We start from the raw sequence: 24219 nt of genomic DNA on the forward strand, positions 1-24219 counted from the left end.
GGCAAACAAGGAACAAGAAAACTAGCCAAGACTCTACCTCTCATACAAGAAATCTAGCCAAGACTCTACCTCTCATCCAAAGACAATAAATGGTTCTATATCATTATGATTAAAATGCCAACACAATAACTTTACATATTTGTCCACAAGCTGAGAACAAATATGTAAGAATTATATAGCCTTTTCAAGCCAAATTCCCTATAAGATCAAGTGTATATAAAGGAAACTAAAACTACAAGAAAAAATAATAACAGAGACACAAAATCAAGGAAAATGGAGATCAACTGAAGAAGAAATGGACCAGTATAACAATCTCAATAAGGAATATTCTTTTTATAGATGTCAAACATTTTTCCTAAATAATAATAAAAGAAACTCAATCACAATTCTGAAAGAAAAAAAAACACAACCTGCTTAACTTTTTGTTACATTGTTGGGACTCAATAAATTCCACCTGCTCATCTTCCATATCTTGACCCCTCCTCTTTCTTTTGGTTGGAAGAACCTGTCACCGGTTAGGATAAAGTATCAAAACCTATTTTTCTGGTTCTAGACATTAATAATCGCTATTCTGGATCAATCTCTTAGAATCGATCAATCAATCAAAGCAAGCAAAATATCAATAGTATTTCAAATTCACAAGATCAAGAGATGGATGCAAAACCTCAAGAGATTATAATCTCTGCAAGCGTTTGATTGCAGCAGCTATCGCTTTAACTCTCTTCTTCCCATGTTTCTTCATCTTAGGTTTCTTCACCTCAGGAGGCATTTCCACTATAGGACCAGGACGGACTCCCTTTTTAAGTGCACTACCTCTTGGAGTAAGGGATGGTGGGATCCTTAAATTTTGAGGAGGCAAAGGACTATGAGGCTTCCACACTAAGTTATTTTTCATTGCGAACCTCACTTTTTTTGCACTCTTCGAAATACTTCCAGTATCAGCAACATTATTGACTTCCTTCAAATCACCAACTTGAGAATCCTGCACATCCTTGTTTTTTGTTCTCTTTCGCTTAGTGGATCCAGGGCCGTCGACCACTGTGATCTTACGAGCTTCCTGTGAACTACCATTCTTCTCTAGGTCAACTTCAGCAGCCACCTTCGCAAATTGAACTTGAAGGTTAGAAATGAACGCATCATTTAAAATTAAGTTACCATCATCTTTTGAAGTTATGTTAACAGAACTGTTGTCACCATTAGCAACCACAGAACTCAGATCACCATCTTCAGTCCCAGAAATTTCACTCTTTCTTTTCTTCTTCTTCTTCTTTTTCTTATCCTTCTTGTTCTCAGTGTTGTCAGTGTTCTCATCTCCATCCTGTGCTTTATTGTTGTCAGTCTCAAAAGCTTTCTTGGCTTTCCTTTTATTCTTCGAACATTTAGTGATGGGAACAATGTGACCGCCTTCACTTGCTTCTTCCACTGGCTCCATATCTTCATCATCAGCAACAACAACAGGAATTGAGATTTCAATCCCGCATGATGCCATATCCTTCTCCAGTTTCAGGAAACCTTCGTGCAAACCAAACAATGTCTTTCTGTTTCCTTGAAAGCATTCTGGGGATGAACCAGATTCATAGAACTTAGCTGAAAAGTTCATCTTAAGAGCTATTGTTCCAAGAAGAAAAACATCACCTTTAGAGTCTGATGATGTTTCACCACCAACCAATTTCTCACGCACCAATAGGTCTATACCCATTTTCAATAAAACATCAAACATATTAGAACCAACTTTAGTAACCAGCAACTTATCATGGCTCTCAGTCATCGCCTTAAGAAAAGGCTTGAAGATAACATCAAGAGTTTCGAGACTAAGTGGAAGGAATTGTTTGAGTTCATCAAGGAAAACCGATGCAATGTGGTAATTAACACCACTTCCAATAAGATTATCTTGAGCACATAAAGCATCCTGTTCAAGCACACACACCAATCGACGAGAGAGCTCCAAATCCCAGGAGTTCCCTTTAAGAAGACGAAAAGAAGCGTTTATGAACCGGCGAATCAATAGGTAAAATTTGTCTAACCTGAGATGATCAATTCCACTCCATTCACGGCGCATGGTTATTAGAAAGGTAGAGAAGTATCGAATAGATAAATCGATAGGAAGAGATACGATGAGAGCGGAGAGACGGTTGATAAGTTCCAGTTGAACTACAGCTTTATCGGCGTGCCAAACGCAGTAAAACAGTCCCTTCCATAGCTTCTTCAACTCGTCGTCGGTGACCTGTTCGGGTTGCTGAGAAGGAAGCCAGGCTCTTAGAACACGCTTCAAAGCTCGATCCCTGACGACCTTGTCACAGGAAGCTAAACGCTTTATTAGCGACAAGGAAGATGATGTAGACAAAGTAGTATCGCCGTTGCCGGCTGCTTCTATGGCACCTCCGTTCATGGTCGAGGAAGCGATTAGAAGCAGGAAAACCCTAGAAAAATACCTGCTTTGATCTAAGACGACGGAGAGAGAAAGGGATATTTATTCATTGACGAAGGAAGCTGTTGTAAAACGAGATTCAACACGGCTGGCAGCACGATGCAGTCGAATCTGTAAACCCTAGGGTTAATTCTGTCATTATCGTAAATAATAATACTTTTTATGGGTACTATTACAACCGCCCATTTAAATAGGGTTTTTTTGAAAAATAAGTCATGTTATTTAGGTTTTAATTTATTATAATGTTTTTTGCATTTAAATTTTATAAAAAAAATATATATTTTATCATTCAAAGTTCATCTAGCTATTTGTTTGTAATTAAAAATACCTCAAAATATATTACTATTATTATTGGCCAACAAAAGGGTGTTTTCGTTAAACCAGATTACGATATGATTGAAAAATTTATAAAAGTTTGATGTGGGATATAGTTATTATTTATTTTATAGAATCATTTCAACTAAGTTGTACTAAGAGAAATTATAAAAGTTTAAGATTCTAACTCAGATATTTTTTTTGGTGGAGTGCGATCCACATTAGTATTTTAATTTATGATTAGAGTCGTCAATTTGGGTTAGGCCCGTTGGGTTGGCCCGCCCCGCCAAATAATTTAGATGGATTGGATTAAAATATTAGAAACTCATTTAGAAGTGGGCCTACACGGGCCAGCCCGCTCGGGTCGCGGGCCTAGGCGGGTCGAGTTTGGGTTGGCCCGCGGGTTGACAAAAAAAATCTAATCTGATTTATAGCCTTAAATCCTAGGCATATGTCGCATAACCCTAGTTTTTTCTCTCCTAGGAAATACTACAGTAGTCAATACTCAATACTTCGTTCATCGGTCGGCGTCGGCTACTTATTTATTATGCATTTCTTCTCTTCGTTCTCGCCTTCAAGGGTTCGTGGATTCAAATTTGGTTCTAGACTACAGCAATTAATACTCAATACTTCGTCCATTGACCGTCAGTTACTTATTTGTTCCGCATTTCTTCTCTTCGTTCTCGCCTTCAAGGGTTCGTGGATTCATATGTTCTAGAGGATGTTGATGCAGACATTGAAGAGAAAGGCGATGAAGGAGAAGGATTTGACATGGATTATATCTGGATTGATGATATTCAAAGAATGTTGACTTTACTGAAATTTCTATTTTATGAATTTTTCAAATTTTAGTTACTTTGTTGAACTATTTGGTCAATTAATGTGTAATAGACAAGACTCTTGTTTGGTGTATATTATGACTATTTGATCATGTTCTTGAACTTTTATTTTCTAGAACTATTAATGATTTTTATTTATTTTTATTTGTAGTGAGACAACCTACGGATTGGTCCGCCTAACCCGCAATCCACCTTGGGTTGGAGATTTTCAGCCCGCCGGGATGGTGGGCCGACCCGTCGTCGACCCGTTAAATGATGAGTTTTGGTGGGTAGGCCCACTCCTCCATGGATTGGTTTGTCTGGCCGCTCTATTTATGATAGATGTATGTGATATTATCTTAGTTAGTCGATGTCGTCTATGTCTTAAGGATGTGGAGACGAACTCTCATCTCCTTTTACATTTTAAGGGTGTCGTTAGTATTTGTAGTTTATTTTAGAGTATTATTGGTATTCATTGGGTTATGCCAAAAATTATTGGTGTGTTGGGGAAACGTGGATTGAGACAACTTAGATTTGTGGGCCTAAAACAATGGGGTTATATTCCCATTATTTTATGGTGGGTAATTTGGTTAGAGAGAGATCGTAGAACCTTCAACAATCTCAAACGATCGTTACGAAACCTTCACAATGTTATTATCCTAACATTATATGAGGTTTGATGTAGAAGCCGACAAATTCAATCGGAGAGTTCATTGTCGTTTTGAAAATCTTCGCACACGTTATTTTTTTATTATTTGTGTAATTTACTTCACAAATATAATATTTTTATCGTTTTACTTAAACAACTATATATTTCATAATATAATGCCTTGATCATTTTTAAAAATAAATAAATAATATTTTGATTAATTAATGAGAAATAATTTCTTTTATTTTAATTAATTATTGTAATGGGGAAATTTGACCAAATGACCCTAAAAAAGGCCTTAAATGAGCTGGTAACCACTTTATATTTTTTTGACGAAAATACCTTCATCGCGTTTAGGGGTGTTCAATATTTGGTCTGAACCGAATATCCGACCGAATTCGAATTCACCGAATTCGAATAAACCGAATTCGAATTCACCGAATTCGAATAAACCGAATTCGAATTATATTTTCGGTTTTCGAATCGAATTTTAAACCGATTCGAATTCAAATACGGTTTTCGGTTTGGTTTTCGAGTTTAGGTTTCAACTCGAAAACCAAACCGAAAACCGAATTCATTTTTATTATTCATTATTATTATTTATTTTTATTATATAACTTATTACATATTATATATTAAATTATCATGGCCTCTTACTAAATATCTAAATTAAATTCATAATTCCTCATTCATTTTCCCCTTTCTCTAGCTGTCCACACCTCTCAACCTCCATATATTGTTGTCCTCGACACTGTTTTACTTTCGTCGTTCAATTGTCGAATATATATTGGCTTTAATCACTAAGCTAAGTTTGCATGATTTATATTTTTTATAATTTAAGTAGATAAGATCTCTTTAACAACTTATTTATTTTGTTAACTCTTTTAAAAAAAAATATAAGTATGGGATGTTCTTTATTTGGTCTAAACCGAATATCCGACCGAATTCGAACCGAATTCGAATTCACCGAATTCGAATAAACCGAATTCGAATTGATTCAAATCGGTTCGGTTTTCGAATTTGTTTTAAAAAAATAAAAATTCGAAGAACCCGAACCGAAAATTCGAAGAACCCAAAAACCGAACCGATGAACACCCCTAATCGCGTTACACGATGGATTGGATCGTCATGCGAAGGGAAAATGTTCTTTATATAAATACTCAAATTTTTTTCATTTCGTTATTTTCCTTTCTCTTTATTTTCTCTCTACTCCGTGTTCTTTCTTAGACGGCGACGGAACCCTAAACGATTACAACACATCATACAAATCGACGACCAAAACCCGTTCTAATATCATGTGTTCATCTTATTGTTCATCATACGGATCATTTTATGTTCTTATTTCTATTATGTTCATTTTCAAACCCTAAACCATGAGTTTGTTCTTATTGTTCATCTTGTTCATATGGATTGTTCATCTTTTTTATGATGATATTTGCATATGATGCTCTAAATCGGTTCCATTTCAGGGAAGATTCATGTTCACGATGGGGCTTCCCGCGAAAGGTCATCCCCTCTCTTGATGGGTCTTCTCGCGATTGGAATCGGTTCCGATGGGACTTCGCGAGACGGTTCCGTTTCAGGGCCAAGATTTGAAGATGCTCTAAATCGGTTCCGTTTCAGGAAAGATTCATGTCCGCGATGGAACTTCACGTCTCACGATGGAACTTCACGTCTTGTGATGAGCCAAGATTTCTTATTTTTTATAGTTAATCATGACTTCATTTGGGAATGTATCAACATCACTCATGGGTTTAAAGAGAATATGTGTTAGCAAAATAAACCTTAATAATCGCGATGGGACTTCACATCTCGCGATGGGCCAAGATTTCTTATTTTTTATAGTTAATCATGACTTAATTTGGGAAGGTATCAACATCACTCATGGGTTTGAAGAGAATCCGTGTTTGCAAAATAAACCTTAATAATCTTACATGAAGGGATCTTAAAGAACATTTATTTTTTTTCAGAAAAGACCTTTGAAGAAACGATCATTGAGTTTCAGATAAAAGAAGACGGTTTAAAATCGATTCGTAAGTCCATTGAAAAAAAGTAAAGAAGAATTTGAGTTGTTAACAAAATGATGACATTCCACTTCAATTATGTTGTGGTTGAAAATAAAGTGGATTGTCCTCCTTTTATTTAACAACTCAACTTCTTCTTTATTTTTCTTCAATGGACTTACGAATCGATTTCAAACCATCTTCTTTTACATGAAGCTCAATGATCGCTTCTTCAAAGACCTTTTCTAAAGAATCTAAATGTTTCCATCTAAGATTAATAAGATTTATTTTGCTAACACAGATTCTCTTCAAACTCATGACTTTATTGTTGATAACTTGTCAAACGAGAGAGATTACCTATAAATAATTTTAAAATTTTGTATTTCGTGATGGGAAGTCGAAGAGGCGCGCGATGGGAAGTCGAAGAGTCTTCGCGATGGGAAGTCTTCGCGGTGGGAAGTCGAAGAGGCGTGCGAAGGGAAGTCGAAGAGTCTTCGCGATGGGAAGTCGAAGAGGCACATATTTCTGCACACACTATACTTTATTTATAATAATGACGCGATGAACATTTCATTTCTTCACTCTGTCGCGAAGACTCGTCTTTCTCTAGCCTCTACTTAACTTCACTATTCCCTGCCTCGACGATTCTTCATTCTCATCTTCTTCATCGTCATCATTAATCAGGTTAGTTTAGTTTTTGGTTTAAACCGTTTATGGTTTATGTTAAGGTTGTATGTTTATGGTTTCGCGATGGGTCTTCTCTTCTTGCTATGGGTTTAGGGTTTATGCTTATGGTTTCACGATGGGCCTCTCGCTATGGGCTTAGGGTTTATGTATAGGGTTTCACGATGATATTTGTATTTGTTCTTACATTTTTGTTGTTGTTCCTTTTGTGGATGGCAGAAACTACCGTTACTGAGTTTCCTAGTAGGATTTCTTGGAAAAGCGCCATTTGCCTCAAGAAGATAGTTAACAAGTTTGATACAATGGATCTTTTGGAGAGGGTTTTGAATACCCAATTCAAATATTTATTCACAGCCCCAGACTTGCAGTTCTTAGGAACAATAGTCCATCATATACTTCTTAGGAGGGTAAGCTCAAACTCGAAGAAGATTACATTCATGGTCAATGGGCAAGAGTTTGTATTTGGTATGAAGGAGTATGTCTCAGTTACAGGCTTTAACTTCGACAGATTTCCTATGAACGAAGAAGAAGATGAATGTTGAGGTTGTCCACCTCTCTTGATGAAATATTTTATAGGGAAAATAAATGTACAAATGAACGAGTTGGAGTCTTGTTTTATGTCATGCACTGACAAGGAAGATGCATGGAAGATGGAGTTGGTATGCCTGATTTGCCAGTATCTATTTGCATTTGACCCAAGGAGGATTGTATTTGTCAAAATCCTCCACATGGTGGAAGACGTGGAAACTTTCCTCCGATTTCCATAGGGGAAGGTCTCCTTTAAAGTCACTCTGAAGGGTCTGAACAAGAACAAGAAGGAGGAGAAATCGAGTATTAATCATTTTGATTATAATGTTTATAGGTTCGCACTAGCATTTCAAGTGTGAACATATGAGGTCATCAAAAGCTTTGTCCCTAAATTCTCCAATAGGAAAGAGCTTAATGAGCCTCTACTCCCAAGGTTGTTAGTCTATCATTCCAATAGAAAGAACACCTTACAGGAGATAAAGTATGTCCTTCAGACCACGGATCTGACTGAGATCCTCCATGGAGAAAAGGTTATACAGTGGGGTGGACTTTGAACAAATAGACAAGTCAACTGATGATTTATTTGAGAGATTTACAGATGGAAAAAGATTCAAAGGTGAAGATGAAGATAAAGATGAAGAACCTACTCTCAAATCTGCCACCAGGAAGAGAAAAGCTGAAACTACTCTCAAAGAAGTCAACCTGAAGAGAAAGCTTACTTATGATGTAGAATATAGTCCCCTGAACATTATTCCAAACCTGCCAACATTTTTAGTCCCCCCACCGCGACATCAGAGCATCATCATTGACAAGATGAACTCATTTGCATTCATTTAAATAAACAATAAAAACAACAAACAAATCGAGAGTATCAGTTGTCACTGTACTTGTGCTCGTCGTGCTCATGGTGGTGTCCGTCGAAAATCGTCGACGTTTAAAAATAAGGAGGAGAAGAGCGGAAAGAGAGAGAAGGAGGAGAAGAGAAATGAAAAAAATTAAGCCGAAGTTGTATTAAATCATAAGAATATTCTGGATTTTTCACACTTTTTTTTCATCGCGTGACGAGAAGGCCCAACGCGTTACGCGATAGAAGTATTTTCGTCAAAAAAATATAAAGTAATTACCAACGCAAATAAAATTATGTGCTGGTCACCGACTCATTTAAGGTCTTTTTAGGATCAAATTTCCTTTAAGTAATGTTTGATAAGAAGGTATGAGTATTTTAATAGGCCCGCTGCCTATTAAAAATAAAAATATGTCTAATTATTTTTATAATAAAAAATCAAAAAATAAAAGATTATTAAAATGTGTGACACTGTGACACATAAATATATATATATAAAACAAGTAGGGCCTTTTCAACTTGGCTTTGTAGCTGAAGAGTTCGACGCTACCCCTCTGGGCAGTGCCCCTATTCCATTCATTACTTGACACGTGTAACATTATGTTTAACCTTTAACCAAAACAAAAAGTAACTATAGTTTATCTTTTACTCATTTAAACCTCAGGTAAAGGTAAATATTAACTTTACTACAGTTTGTCTTCTTCTTAGTTAAACCACATGAGGTAAAAGTAAATATTAACTTTTTACCCTATGCTGCTGCTTCTTCTTCAGCTAACCCCACCTATGTTGTTGCTTCTTCTTCAGCTAACCCCGCCTATGCTGCTGCTCCCGTCCGCCGCTACTCTAGAATCGACTTCGTTATAAGTTAACATGTCTCTCGTCAGTCGCTGCACCAGAAGCGGGATTCAGGATTCTTCGTTGCTGCAATAGAATCGTCGTCCGTTACCGATCGTCTTCGAAACACCGCTGGATGATGATCAATATAGAGCTCATAGGTACGTATCATCTCTTAATACTATTTTTTAATTAACTAGTTTCATAATCTCAAACAATTTTAATGTTATTGTCTGTTTTAGGAATTTCTACTTTAAGTGGGCATTTTCGTTGAAGGAATATAGATATAGATAGGATCTCAACAAAAGTGAAAAGTATATTTATCCCTGTTTATCCTTGAATGTCTTAATGAATGAGTTTTATCTCCTTGTGATGAAGTTTTTAGGGAATTTCATATCTGATTTGTAAAAAAATTGAATTAGATTTAATTTACAGCTTGTTTATATGTGATTGAATTTTTTCATTTTAAGTATTTATGTTTTAAAAATTTTTATGATTTCAGAAAATCAATTGATTTCTTGATTTAAAATGGAAGATAACTTAGTGTCACTTGAAAAGTTGGAGAGACACTATAGTCAAGAAGCCTCAAATTTATCCATGCCAGAAAATATTGAAGAACAAACTGAGAACTCCGTTGTTGATGTTTTGGAGAGTAAACTATTAGTGGGTACGATTGTGAGTAATCTTGAAGATGTTTATTTATTATATTGTCAATATGCACATGCCAACGGATTTAGTGTGAGAAAGGGTGATCAAAGATGTTTTCCTCATACTAACGAGCTTCAATCAAAGGAATTTAATTGTTCAGGTTTGAAAGACGAAAAAAGGTCTAGTAATAAAATTCTAGTTTATCAAAAACTGATCACTAGAACTAATTGCAAAGCCAAATTGAAAATTACAAGGGAGAAAGAGGGTGAATGGAAGGTGAGTAGATTTGTTATGGAACATAACCATGAGATGTTTGCACCTGATCAAACTCATTTGTTGAGATCAGCACGCAATATATCATATGCAAAAAAGTCACTCTATAAGCTATGGTAAATGCTGGAATATCTATCTCTAATGATGTTTCTTTTATGGAAAATGAAGCATGTGGGCCAGAAAATTTAGATTTTGTTAGAAAGGATGCATATGATCATTTGAATCGGTTGAGAAGACATACGAAAGTTGAGAATAGAGATGCTACTGCACTTATTCAATATTTTATAAGTAAGGCGAATAAAGAGACTTACTTTTACTCGAAAGTGCAATTGGATGATGACGATAGGACGATGAACTTTTTCTTTGTATAATTTATTTGTAAACTAATTTATAATTATACTATTTTAATTTTAAATATAATTTTATTAAGTAATTATTATTAATATTTTATTTTATATAAATAATATTTTCTAATATACAAATATTTATAATAATACATAAATTTTAATTAATAATTAAAATTTATTTATATAAGTTGAAGTATAAAGAATTATACATCAAATAATATAAATTATATAATAATATTATTTATTTTAAAATGATTTAATTTTTTATTAATTTTAATATAATTAATAATATAAATTACTTAGATAAAGATTAAAATAATAATTTATATAAATATAAGGACAAAATATTATTTTATATTTCTTAATTTTAAATTATTTTAAAATTTTATAAAAAGAAAATATAAATTAATATTTAAAAATAAGTTAAAACAGTTATATTTGTTTGGTTCGGTATTTAAATAAATATATTGATATATTATTTATTATTCCAAAACGATTTATAGGCATTAATATTTTATAATCGTCGAGAATGTGTATTCACTTGATAATCGATTTTTGCCATAATTTTGCATTTTTTTTCTTCTTATTTTTATGTTTTGTTTTCTTTTTCTTATATTCTCACAAAATTAGATTTATATGCATTAATATTCTATAATCGTCTTCTCGAGTGTTTATTCACTTGATAATCGGTTTTTGTCATGATTTTGTAAATTTTTTTCTTATTTTCATGTTTTGTTTTCTTTTTTTATATTCTCACAAAAATTAGGTTGAAATCTATCTAAATTAGTCTTTCATATTTTCTTTATTTATATAATTAGTATTTTTTTATTTAAAACTTAAACTTAAGTTTTAACATAATTTTTTTTCAACTATATATATAGTTTTAAATTTATAAATTTGTTTTTTTAAATTGAATATTCTTATATTTTATGAAATTTTGTATATTTATTTTATTTTAGTAAGGATATTCGTGGAATGTTTTGATTAATATGTTTACTTATTACCCGTATTAGTGTAATACAAAAAAATAAATTCATGAATTCGCCCTGTATTGGAGTGCCTCAACACGAACCTCCTATTAGTTGGGACCACTTTACGACTATAGACGACCACTTCCAACCAGACTAACTCTCTGGCTGGCCCGACAAACCTTGATTATAGAATCGACCATACCTCCTCCTAACAACGATTGACTATAGACCGTGACCGGTTGCGTTTCTCTACCTTTGGACTTTAATATTTCATCTTCAAAGTTTATTGTTCACTTCTTTCATAGACTTTAGTATTTCTCTACCTTTCCAATCTTATCGTGTTCTTTATCTTTCACCAATATTTCACTGTCCAAATGGATATGGTTGAACCGATTGAGCGCATTTGATCACTTAATGTTAAAAATTGGTGGGAAAAAATAGACATAATATTTCTTATTCTTTTGTTTTTTAGTATGTGAAATTGTTAAATAATTAACCCAAAATGACAGATATATTATTTGTTTCTTTTGAATCTCTTTAAATAGATTCTATTTGTTTAACATATTTAATTTGGTGTTGCTTTGAATACATTTGATGGGTACCCTTTAGTATACTTAACAATATTGTACATAAATTTGAAGATGAAATTCAATAGTTCTATCGTAGAGAAATCGCAATACATCGCAATCAAAATCACAATCGACAATAATATGTAGTCGAGTGTCACGAAAATGTGGAAGTGGTCGTTGATGGCCACATAGAGGTCCCAACCTTAAGTTGTAGTTGAAGGTAGTGAGGAGGCAATTTGATATGAAGTTGTCTTAGATGGTCGCAGAGAGGTTGTCTTTTATAGTTAATACGTCATTTAAATAGTCTTAAAGTTAATGTTAGAAATGTAATTCCTAATAAATTAAATATAAATTAATGTTCGATCTCATTTAAAATAATGATTACTTGCATATTCAAAATAAAATGTAATTAGTTTTGTTGCTGAGTTCTAGTTTAAAAAAATAATTTTGTTTTTAGAATTTAATTTATAACCAAACAAAAAAAAAGTTGTTTTTATCTTTAAACATTATACTACGGCATTTATACCTAAAAAAATAAATATTTTAAATGTCCCTGACTTTTTAAGAGTCTCTTCTTATTTTATATTTTATATTTTTATAGTATTTAATATTTCGAAATCTTATTTTAATTAAATAAATTTTATATTATAAAATAAACTTAATTTATTTAGTAACATATAAAAATATATTGAGAAAATGAATACAAATTAGACATGCTTCTTTTTAAAGTATTTTAATAAAGAAGAAGAATGAGGAATAATGCTATATTATTGAGGTTGGACATTTTTTTAAATTTATTCCTGATTTAAAAATATCTTGGTATGTAATCTGTATCACTAATAAAAATAATTATTATTTAAAATATATAATAATTATATATTTTTTTATAATATACAATTTTAAAATAATTCTTTAATCTATTTAAACTTTTACAAAAATTATATATATTATTTTATAAATTTTAAAATGGTTAGAGGTTAGTATGATAATTTAAAAAACTGACAAAAGATTTTTTTTATCACGTCTCAATTTTAAATACAATTAAGTTAGAATTTTTTTAATCTTGTTATATATAATTTTATAATTATAGTTGACCATTATCATTTTTTATAACTTGCACAGTTGTAATATTAAACTTATTATATCAACTTAAAATTTAAACATGGGAAGACTTTTTGAATTCGGTTAATTTTTTAAATTCACTTATTAACTTCCAAACATTTTAATTTTCTTGAATAATATATATAATTTATTAAAAAGCTTAAAATAATATATTATAAATATTGTATTAAAAGTTATTTAAGATTTTATATTATAAAAAATTTACACTTATTATAAATTTTAAATAATTATAATTTTTATTAAGGTTGTTTGTTAATAATTAGCACAATTTAAAATGTGTAAAAGAGATTATACATGTTATTACACTTATTAATGGTTAAAAAAAATATTAAAAATAAAATAATTAACATTTAAATAAAATAATTAAAAATTAAATAAATTATAGAAAATCAAGTTAATAAGAGAAGGCTCTACATTATTTTGAGCCTTCCTCTTTCTTTCGGATTTTTGTGCTCTATTTAATAAAGAGTAGGAGCATTTAATATTTAGTTATTTTAAGTATTTTTTTGAATTTTATTTTTAAAAAATATGTTTGATTTAAAAAAATATGTTATTTAAGTTTTTTATTTGTTAAATTATTATAGTGTTCTTTTATATTTAAAATTTGATTTTTTTTTTAAGATAAATAAGAATATTTTAGTATTTAAATTGATAAAAGGATGATTTAATAGTTAAAATGATAATGATATTGTAATAAAGAGAATACTTAAAAATTAGATAGAATTTCAAAAATATCTTAAAATACCTATCTCTTATCGGGAGAGTCAGATCTGTATCGTGCCTTCAAAAACAAATAAATTATACATTATAAATAAATAAATAAATTTTATTGTTGTTTTTGAAGGGTGGTTCAGCAAATGAAACATGCACTGTACAGCAGATCTTACCGGCCTTATTATTTATATTCAAATACAATTTCAATAAAATTAAACAATATAAACTTCATTTAAATTGAGTCAATGGTAATAAAAAATATTATAATTTATGCCCATTCAAATTATATTATTTTTACTCAAATAATCAAATTCTTATTAATTATCAAAAAAAAAATGATAAGATAAAGATAAGAAGTCTATTAATTACTTCTTACATTTTAAGATCTATTCAAGATTTTGACAATAAATATTTAACGAATTTCTTTTAAAAAAATTTACCTTAGAGAGAGAATGAGTCAGATATCTTTTGCGGTAATAATTCTATCACATATATTTTAAAAGTATTAAATAATTTCTAAATTCTGCTATTGGCTTAACCCAAATAAATAAATAATCAAGAAATGACTGGTTAGAGAGAGAAACAAAGAGGAGAGAGTATCTGGGTTGGTTCCTTCCGAGCTCCAATTCATCATCTTACGAGGAAGAAGAAGAAGAGTAAGGAGAGGGAGAGAGATAGAGAGAGAGATTTCAATGGCAGAGAGAACCGAAGAGTCATCTTAGGATGAAAGAATCGGTTCATTGAAAATACACACTACTACTAATTACCTTCAATAATTCCGCTTAATTCCCATATTACTACAAAAGTTTTTACGGGAACGACTTATCCTTCTCCCTCTCTCTCTCATTGATCGTCTTTCCTTCGTCGTGTACTAGATTGATAGATAGATAGATCTCAAATGTCGCTTACATATAATATAATGGAGGATCGATCAGTTGATCATGATGCGCTACGCCATTTTCTCTGATTTTCCTTTGCAGATCTCATTGCACCTTGTTTCAATCGTTCAATCAGGTATTATTATTGTCTTTCATGCACTCCTCATTGCTCATGATATCCATCTTTGTATTATTATTATTATTATTATTTGATGATAATCATTTTTTTTGGCTTTTTATGGGATTTACAAAAGCCCTAGTGTCTGTCGTCTAATGAATCTGCATGTCTTATAACACGACAAACATGATGTTTCATTCCAATGTTGTCGTATGGAGGTTTCATGTTTTTTTTTCTCATTTTATGATGAATCGTTTAATACGAATTCTAGGATTATTGTTCAAGATAGATTGATCATTGATCTGTTGTGGAGGCAGTTCCTAACATGGATTTGAACTAGCCTTTTGTGTTTTGAGAAATATTCTTGCCATTTTTATGTAGTCCTGATGATTTTCTTCTTGCTAGCTTCAGGTATCACTTGCATTGCTTGGAAAGAATTCTGTAACTTTCGGTTGATAGATTTATTGTCGGGTTCAAATTAGAAAAAAGAGGATAATTTTGTGGAGTTGAAACTGTTATGCTTTAGTTTCCACATGAGGACAGCTAAAGGATGGCGAGTAACTATGAAAGATGTGCAGTTTTCGCCAACATCTCGCCACCGTGGTCCATTAAAGAAGCCAACATGGATTATTGTTCTGATATCATTAATCTGCATGTTCTTAATTTTTGCTTACATATATCCACCACACAATCGCTCTGCTTGCTATGTGTTCTCTTCTACCGGTTGTAAAGGGTTTTCAAATTGGCTTCCGCCTCGTACTGTAAGAGAACTCAGTGATGATGAGATTGCATCCCGTGTGGTAATAAGGGATATATTACATGCACAATTAGCTAAATCTGCGAATTCCAAGATTGCTTTCCTTTTCTTGACTCCTGGTGCTCTGCCCTTTGAGAAGTTATGGGACAAATTCTTTCAGGTAAGTTTCTTCGCATTGTTTAGACAGCCAAAAGTTATCACAATCTTGCTGAAACGGCTACTAGACTTCTGAAATAGGTTAAGTGGAAGTCTGAGTTGAGTTTCACAATGGTTGCTGAAATTTAAACTATTTATCATTCCATTTTCTATGTTTTCCTCACTGATTTTAATTGTGAAGGAAGAATGTCACTTGTCGTCTATAAATGTTTTGGCAGGGACATGAGGGCAGATTCTCTGTCTATGTGCATGCATCTAAGGATAAGCCAGTTCATTCCAGTCGTTATTTTATCAACAGGGAGATCCGCAGTGACAAGGTATTTTGATCCACTTGAGATATATACTTGACACTCATTTCATGTCACTTATTGCTATTGTTTTGAGTAGAATTTGAGCACTATTAAGTGATAGCAAGCTAGCTAACCTTTTTACTTTTTGACCAATATGCCTAATTCTCTAAAGATGGTACTACAAGTAGACGAGCTTCTAAGTTACAACTTGCGTTGCTTCTGGTTGTGGTTTTTGAAATAAATATGGCAAATCTGAATCTTTACAGCATAATTAGCTCAAGATTAATATAATATGTATGCCCCTGTAAAGATCGCTAGTGATTAGTCATTAAGGCAACAGTAATCTGTCTAGCTCTAGGTAAGAATTTCAATCCATCCCTTGATGCTGATGTCTTCAACCCCATATTGGAGTATTGGGCTTTATATGCTTTTGGCCTTGTTTGATCTTGGGTTATTTAAATAACCAGATACTTATTTGAAAATAACCTTGTTTGTTGTGCACATTCAAATAACCGGTTTATTTGGGGTTCTTTTACCAAATTTCCCTTTTAAATATAGTTTTAGTAAAGCAGAGGATATAGAAGTAGTTTGGTTGATGATTTGAGTGATGAGGGGATATAGTTTTAATAAAACAGTAGGTATCTTCTATTTTTTTTATTAACTTGGATTATGTTGTTAATATGCTTCTATTAATTTAATGTATAGGTAGTATGGGGAAGGATCTCTATGGTTGATGCAGAAAGACGCCTACTGGCAAATTCACTTAAAGACCCTGACAACCAACATTTTGTCTTGCTTTCTGATAGGTGGCTGCATGATTGGAATTCCATTGTTAATGCTATTTCCTGGATCATGTTATATAGTCCAATGAGTAATCTTTTTTGAACTAACAACTTATTGTTTTATTGCAGTTGTGTACCAATACGTGATTTCGATTTTGTTTACAGCTATCTGCTGAACACAAATGTCAGTTTTATTGACAGGTATGAAGGGCATGTTTATTGCCCATATATTTAACATGGTCGTTATTGAACTGGTCATTTAGATGCTTAACTGTCTATGCATTTCAGCTTTGAGGATCCTGGTGTGCATGGAAGTGGCAGGTACTCAGATCATATGTTACCTGAAGTTGAGAAGAAAGATTTCCGGAAGGGAGCACAGGTATAAATAAATCTGCATTTCTAATAAGATGATATTTGTTGTTAAATCTCAATGATACTAATTATTTACCGGGCCTTTATTACTGAATTTATGCAGTGGTTCACTATGAAGAGGCAACATGCAATTGTTATAATGGCAGACAGTTTATATTATTCAAAATTTCGGGATTACTGCAAGGTATCTGGTTCTTTTTGTTTTCTATCACCTGCTTGTGTTGTATATTTGACAAGTCTAGAAAAGAAAAAATGGGTATATAGATTTCCTTTGTAGCTTCAATACTTTTAAAATTGTGCAGCCGGGGATGGATGGTCGCAATTGCTATTCAGATGAGCACTACCTACCAACCTTTTTCTATGTGAGAACGCGTCTTGCCTTTTTCATGCTCTGGTTCTGCAATTTCTAGCATAAGCTACTTTATAAGGAATGAACTATCAATCTTTATGTTGTTTCCCTTTAGATGCTTGATCCAAGTGGCATAGCTAATAGGTCAGTAACACAAGTTGATTGGTCTGAAGGGAAATGGCATCCAAAATCTTACAGGGAACTAGATGTCACTCGCGAGCTTCTGAAAAATATGACTGTATGTCTCTGCAACGTTTACTTTGCATATAATTACATTCTTTTTCTTCAAAAAAACTGCACTATGAGAATGCAAGTCATTGTTTTTAGAAAATTTTGCATTTAACTCGGATAATTGAGTTTAATTTAATCATTTAGAAATAGCTGCAATGCAATTCATTCGCTTAACCTACTTGAAAACTGATGTTTTTGTCATAATTTATGGTTCAACCACAATATAAAGTGATTTTTCTTGGTGTGACGAGTTATTTTAATGAGTTTGTACTTGACATTATATGAACTGCAGTCTATTGATCGGAGTGAGCATATAACTAGCGAAGAAAAGGTGTGAATTCTATTTGAAATGCCTCCTCCCTATTGTGTTTTTCCTTTTTGAAATGGCTGATTTTTTTTGGTTGTAATTTGTTGGCTGCAGAGGCGATATCTGACTGCGCCTTGCATTTGGAATGGAATTCAGCGACCATGTTACCTTTTTGCGAGGAAATTCTTACCGGAAACACTAAACAACTTGCTGGTGCTTTCCTCAAATTACACTTCTAAAATTTGAGTTGAAATATCTTTGGCTTGTAATTCTTTGGTCGTTAGAGCATGCACAATATTGCTTGCGTAGCGAAAACCGCTTTTCCACAACAGTAGGGAAGAATGACGATGACGTCCCACTAACATTTTTCGGCAAAGTCGTGGCTGGAAAATCCAGCTTACGAGTGGGGAAGGATTGATTTATTTTCGCTTCTTCTAGATATTTTGGTTTATTTATATTTTTAGAAAATTTTGTCTACTTAATTGCAATTCAGACAGACAGGTAGGTTATTGATTGACAAAGTTCTGTGGTTCTTGTATCTTATTTTTTACTAAAAGAATTTGATGTCTTTATAATTGGCCCTGTTCCTTTTATGAGTGTCACAAACTAGCACAATTATATAAGCAAAAAATAAATAATTTTGTTACATCAAAACTTACTGTAGAAAAGTAAAAATATAAGTTCCCCAGTAAAAAAAATAAAATATATATTTCTGAGGAATATATTTTGTAAGAGAATATACAAGATTCATTGAGTTTTATTTTAAATATCATACATATATAATAATAAATGAAAAGTTCTGAGTATTTTGCACATGGGTGGAGGAGGGGTGCTTAGATTAAGATCCAAAATGAAATATTTAATCTTAGCTCCACATGTCTATTAATAATTATTACTTAAAAAAATTGAGTAATTAAAGAAATGAGCGGCATAAACGGAAGTAGTCGGAACAGACTATGTCTCAATCTTGGACGTGGGGAATGAGATGTCATTATTGTTTGCAACTAGACCTACTTTTAATATTATATTTTTTTTTTCTAATTTCACTTTAGAGATGCAAGGCCAGATTCCAATTCAATTAATATTAAAAACGGGATTAAGAGTGAGCATAAAATTTACTATCCGAAATTCGAGTCTGTATTTAATTTTTTTTTTCGGATTCGGATAATCCGAACTTTTTAGTTCGGATTCGAATTCGAAATGAAAAAAAATATTTTCGGATATCCAAACTATCCGAAGCTTAATTAGACTAATTGTAAGTTGTTTTATAGTAATTTTTTATTTATCAAAAACTCATTTTCTATATATTCCATTGCAGGTTTTAATGATATAGTCGTATACAATAAATATATTAATTGATGTTATCGAATTATCGTAAAAGATGCTACTGTGACATGGATGATGCTACACTACCTATTGTTGTCAAATTTTTGATTTTACGAACTTATAAATATTTAACTCTTCAATTTAATTTTCGATTTGGACTAATTTATAATTGTATGGAACATTATATTTAAAATATGTGGTGTTTTGATGTATTACTTTCTTAAATATTTTTAATAGTGATTATACATTCAAGACAATGTGCAAAATATTTTGGACAATTTGGATTATATCTGTATTTGAAACAAATCGGATAGATCGGATAGTTTAAAATTCGGATAGTTCGGATTCGGATAATCTGAATGCTCACGACTCGTGACTATGATTTTTTTGAAGAAAATAAATCATGATCACGACATGTTGATATTGATTGAGTTGAAGAGACTTTTGCTAACCGAATTCATCCATACACCTAGACCACGTCTAACCAAAGCGACGTCACGACAACATTCAAGGATAACCTTTGGACTAAAAAGTAGGGTTAATGAGGAATGCTGAAAGTTGTAACCTATTCTGAAAGGTGAATTAGGGAATTTTCTAAGACCTTCCCAGGGATTTGATTTAACATTAATTAAGTTGAGGGACTTTTCGCTGACAGAATCATTTACCATTTTCACTCCATTTGAACTATTTTTTATTCATGTAGGCATCATTAACCATATATATATATATACTTCTTAATTTCAGCACTTATTTTATTCATTCAAACACTGAAATACTCTTAATTTAGTATAATTTTTTTAACTCATATATTTAAGAGAGAGAATAGTTAATAAATTAAAAAAAAACTAATTTAAAATAATTAAGTCAAACAATTTTTTTATACAAAACTTAGATAAACCCATAAAAAAAGAGAGTAATTTAAGGTAAATTAATTAAATATATATTTTTAATTTTTAATTTTAAAATTTAAAATTTTAAATTAACAAATTAAAACAATAATATTTTAAAATTAAATAATTAAATAATTAGGTAAATAAAAGTTTAAAAGAATTTTTTTGTAAGAGAATATATGGTAAAATAAAATTAATAATTTAAAATAAATATATAAAAAAATTAATATTTAATTACGTTGTCTTACCTAAATAATTATGTAATATATAATTTTATTTTAAAAACCTAAAAAAAAAAAAAATCAAAATAAGCATATCAGTATTGGTTTGGCTGTCAAAAAAAAAAAAAACATTAAAAGTAATAAAATAATCCAGCGAGGCGATGATCAGCCAGGGAAGCAATATTGCCACGTCTGCAGCACCACCCACGTGGAGACGTACTAATCACGCGCTCCCATCTGCGTCTGTGCCGGAAACATTTGTTATTGAAAAAAAATCTAATTGCAATAATTGTTCCTTTTCGCCGGCTCTTTGTTTTGAACGAAAGAGGATTAGGGAAAGCTAAACAAACCCAAACGGTTAGAGAGAGAAAGAAAGAGAGAGACCGGTTTAGATAGAAAAGAGACATACATTCATACAAACAGACTGAAGAAGAAGAAGAAGTGTTTTGTCTCCTGCCAAGTTTCAACTCATTTTCTTGAAGAAGAAAGAAGAAAGAACAAAGAAGAAGAAGACTTTTCTTACTAAAAATGTATAATGGATCCACGTCTATGCTATGCATATTCTCTTATATCCACTTTGTTTAGTTTAACACATTTATAATCATCACTACTTCTCCTCCCTCCTGCTCACCTACCCATCTGTCTTCTCAAGCCCTAGATCTGAATCTCCATCACTACATTGCTGTGTTCTGTTCTATAGATAGATCTTCTATATCAAGATCTCGTCTTTATAGCTTATTCACTATTGGGTCAATCAGGTATCAGCTTATTCTCATATGAATTCCATCTTTCTGTCAAACCCTTTATCATGATTCTTTTTTTTTTTTTTTATCTATCACAGCTAACTAATCAAACCATATAGCTTGAAGCCTGTTTAATTATGGTTTAGTTCTATATGAAGATTGTTCCGGGGGGGTGGCATATAAGCATGAAAGACATGCATAATTTACATGCCTCCCGTTATCATCGTGCTCATCAAAGGAAACCAACATGGATTCTAGTCTTGGTTTCATTGGTCAGCATGTTTTTAATTTGTGCTTATATATATCCTCCTCGGAGTTATTCAGCTTGTTATGTATTTTCTTCAACTGGTTGCGAAGCGATTTCAAATTGGCTGCCTCCTGCTCCCAAAAGGGAACTCACTGACGACGAGATTGCTGCTCGTGTCGTCATTAGGGAAATATTGAACACGCCTTCGATTGATTCGGAGAATTCTAAGATTGCTTTCATGTTCTTGACTCCTGGTTCTTTACCTTTTGAGAAGCTTTGGCACAAGTTTTTTCAGGCAAGTAGATAGATAGATAGATAGATCCAACTGCAGATATATATACCAGCTTATTTTGTTTCTAATAGGATTAGTTTTGACAGGGGCATGAGGGAAAATTCTCTGTATATGTGCATGCCTCCAAGGATAAACCAGTGTTTACTAGCCGATACTTTGTCAATAGCGAGATTCGCAGTGAACAGGTTTCTGGTGCTATAGTTTTTCACAATTTTCGGTTAATGGTGCTATAATTTAGATAGTCCTATTGATTTTGGTTTACTGCATAGGTTGTTTGGGGAAAGATATCGATGGTTGATGCAGAAAGGCGTCTGTTGGCCAATGCACTTAAGGACACAGATAATCAACATTTTGTATTGCTTTCTGACAGGTGAGGCGGATTGGTTTGTTTCCTCTGTATCATGATTTCATATCCTTGAGGAACATGCTGATCAATTTTTGTTTTGTTTTCTTTTGCAGTTGTATACCGTTGCATGATTTTGAATACGTCTACAGCTATTTGATAAATTCAAATATCAGTTTCATTGACAGGTATGTGACATGTTCTTAGTCATATATATTATAAAGTACAAAATCATATACATTCAATTGCATTAGAATTAGAATTATAATTCCAATTTCAATTTCAATTCTGATTGAAGAAAACATAGCCATATATTTCTTTAGAGGGTTATTTATTGTGGCTGATATCTGATTAAACAAACTTTTTGTTTTCCTTTAGTGATGCATGTTCTTTGTGTGTCCAGCTTTGACGATCCTGGACCACATGGAATCGATAGATATACAGAGCATATGTTACCTGAAATTGAGAAGAAACATTTTCGGAAGGGTTCACAGGTAAAGTGAAACTCTTGAGATATTTCAGTATTCAGGCTTGGCTTCTGTAATGTAGATGATTCAAACTCATCCAAAGATAAATATTGTTGTTTACTGATGAGCTCTTCGGATGCTACACAAATGATTTTATTTATCAGTGGTTCACAATGAAGCGTCAACATGCAATTGTGGTGACGGCTGACAGTCTGTATTATAATATATTCCGGGATTACTGCAAGGTAATTTTTACTCTAAATAGTTGTAACGAAATTGAGAATATTGGGCTAACTCGGATGTTGTCCCATCTTTACACAGCCGGGATTTGATGGAAGGAACTGTTATTCTGATGAGCATTACCTGCCCACTTTTTTCTATGTGAGGGAGAATAATATTTTTCTTCCTGAACTCGCTGAATCAACCGCACCTTTAAGATTATAATTTCTTATTTCAATTATTTTACCATGTATTATTGTATAGATGCTTGATCCGGGTGGGATTTCCAATTGGTCAGTAACCCACGTTGATTGGTCTGAAAGAAAATGGCATCCAAAATCATACGAAGCACAAGATATCACTTATGAACTCTTGAAGAATATCACTGTAGGATTTACAATTTACATCGTTATTGGCTGTCTTCTGTTAATAATAATAATAATGTGACTTGTTTTCTTGTTGTTGCAGTCGATTGATGTAAGTGTGCATGAAACAAGCGATGAAAGGGTATGTGTTAAGATTTTTTACTTTATTTTTTTTCATTTGGAGGCGAATTTGTAAATAAAATAAGATCGTGTGGTGTGCTGTGTTGCAGAGGGTTCAACAGCTGAGAGCTTGCATATGGAACGGAATGCAGAGACCTTGTTACTTGTTTGGAAGGAAATTTATGCCTGAAGCACTTGATAACTTGATGGATCTTTTCTCAAATTACACATCATCAGTATAAGTGGGAAAATCATCATCGATTTTTAATTCTTTGGTTGGGTCAATGTCAACAACAGTTGGTTGGTTTATGACCATCAATCACCACCTTCATTCTTCCTTCTTTTGTGTAGCTAAGCTTATGATTATGCTGTGAAGTAGCGCGTTTCATTACTTACAGAAGAATAGATGATGACGATTCACAAGAAGGATATTGTCAAAAAAACATTATCTCATTGTTCCTTTGGGGTGGTCAAAATTGGTTTAGCTTTGTATTATTTATTGTAATTTGTAAAGTGTGTCTTTTACAAATTGGATTGAACTAACAGCCCTCCTCTATTTTGAAGATGCAAAACCATCTGTTAGAGCAGTTTGAGGGTGATTTGTGGTTCCAGCCAGACAGTTTGGTGTTTCCTTATTTAGTCCTAGTTTGAGAACACTTCATTTGTGTTATTAGCAGATGGAGTGTATTATTTTTTCTCTTAATTATCTTGAACTTTAATGATAGATTCTAAATGTGTCTTGAACTTTGATGATTTATTTAAGGGGAGTATAATTCCTTCACTTTAAATAAGTTAATTGTGTAGTGATGTACTTTGTTGTTTGTATACCATTCTCTTTGAACTAGATCCTCTTCTTCAGCTTCAATCTCAACAAAATTGGTGTTTTCTTCCGGGTTAGGGCACTCCTATGCGAAATGCCCCCAACTTATTACAACCATAGCACTTTAATTTATTAGGGATATATCATAAGATCTTCATTCATTTCTTCCCAATTATCAT

At 32.4% G+C, this 24219-nt stretch overlaps 3 protein-coding genes across 3 annotated transcripts; 2 read left to right on the forward strand and 1 right to left on the reverse strand.

The window, feature by feature from the left end:
- Positions 1–266: 266 nt before the first annotated feature.
- On the reverse strand, positions 267–2519 carry LOC124926504 (ribosomal RNA processing protein 1 homolog B-like). Its single transcript, XM_047466740.1, has 2 exons — positions 665–2519; positions 267–505 (listed from the first exon to the last, which is right to left on the reverse strand). Exon 1 carries the CDS (start codon positions 2387–2389, stop codon positions 674–676), a length of 1716 nt encoding a protein of 571 aa, XP_047322696.1. The 5' UTR covers positions 2390–2519; the 3' UTR covers positions 267–505; positions 665–673.
- Positions 2520–15154: 12635 nt separating this feature from the next.
- Positions 15155–18300, forward strand: LOC124926115 (glycosyltransferase BC10-like). The gene is made up of 10 exons (XM_047466285.1): positions 15155–15660; positions 15875–15973; positions 16652–16752; positions 16858–16929; positions 17017–17107; positions 17204–17284; positions 17403–17462; positions 17565–17687; positions 17973–18011; positions 18102–18300. The coding sequence occupies exons 1-10, from the start codon at positions 15277–15279 to the stop codon at positions 18231–18233; spliced, it is 1182 nt and encodes a 393-aa protein (XP_047322241.1). The 5' UTR covers positions 15155–15276; the 3' UTR covers positions 18234–18300.
- Positions 18301–20744: 2444 nt separating this feature from the next.
- Positions 20745–24041, forward strand: LOC124926114 (glycosyltransferase BC10-like). Its single transcript, XM_047466284.1, has 11 exons — positions 20745–21182; positions 21266–21709; positions 21793–21891; positions 21976–22076; positions 22166–22237; positions 22453–22543; positions 22681–22761; positions 22838–22897; positions 23000–23122; positions 23204–23242; positions 23331–24041. The coding sequence occupies exons 2-11, from the start codon at positions 21320–21322 to the stop codon at positions 23460–23462; spliced, it is 1188 nt and encodes a 395-aa protein (XP_047322240.1). The 5' UTR covers positions 20745–21182; positions 21266–21319; the 3' UTR covers positions 23463–24041.
- The last annotated feature ends 178 nt before the right edge of the window (positions 24042–24219 follow it).

The sequence above is a fragment of the Impatiens glandulifera genome, chromosome 2, assembly GCF_907164915.1.
Source record: "Impatiens glandulifera chromosome 2, dImpGla2.1, whole genome shotgun sequence".
Taxonomy (NCBI): Eukaryota; Viridiplantae; Streptophyta; class Magnoliopsida; order Ericales; family Balsaminaceae; genus Impatiens; species Impatiens glandulifera.

Bases quoted from the DNA above. Each gene is read 5' to 3' on its own strand.
- LOC124926504 (XM_047466740.1), bottom strand. From the start codon at position 2,389: ATGAACGGAGGTGCCATAGAAGCAGCCGGCAACGGCGATACTACTTTG.
- LOC124926115 (XM_047466285.1), top strand. From the start codon at position 15,277: ATGAGGACAGCTAAAGGATGGCGAGTAACTATGAAAGATGTGCAGTTT. The intron at 16,753-16,857 runs GTGGCTGCATGA...GTTTTATTGCAG, and splicing joins TTTGTCTTGCTTTCTGATAG to TTGTGTACCAATACGTGATT. The intron at 17,463-17,564 runs GTGAGAACGCGT...GTTTCCCTTTAG, and splicing joins ACCTACCAACCTTTTTCTAT to ATGCTTGATCCAAGTGGCAT.
- LOC124926114 (XM_047466284.1), top strand. From the start codon at position 21,320: ATGAAGATTGTTCCGGGGGGGTGGCATATAAGCATGAAAGACATGCAT. The intron at 21,710-21,792 runs GCAAGTAGATAG...TAGTTTTGACAG, and splicing joins TTTGGCACAAGTTTTTTCAG to GGGCATGAGGGAAAATTCTC. The intron at 22,077-22,165 runs GTGAGGCGGATT...TTTCTTTTGCAG, and splicing joins TTTGTATTGCTTTCTGACAG to TTGTATACCGTTGCATGATT.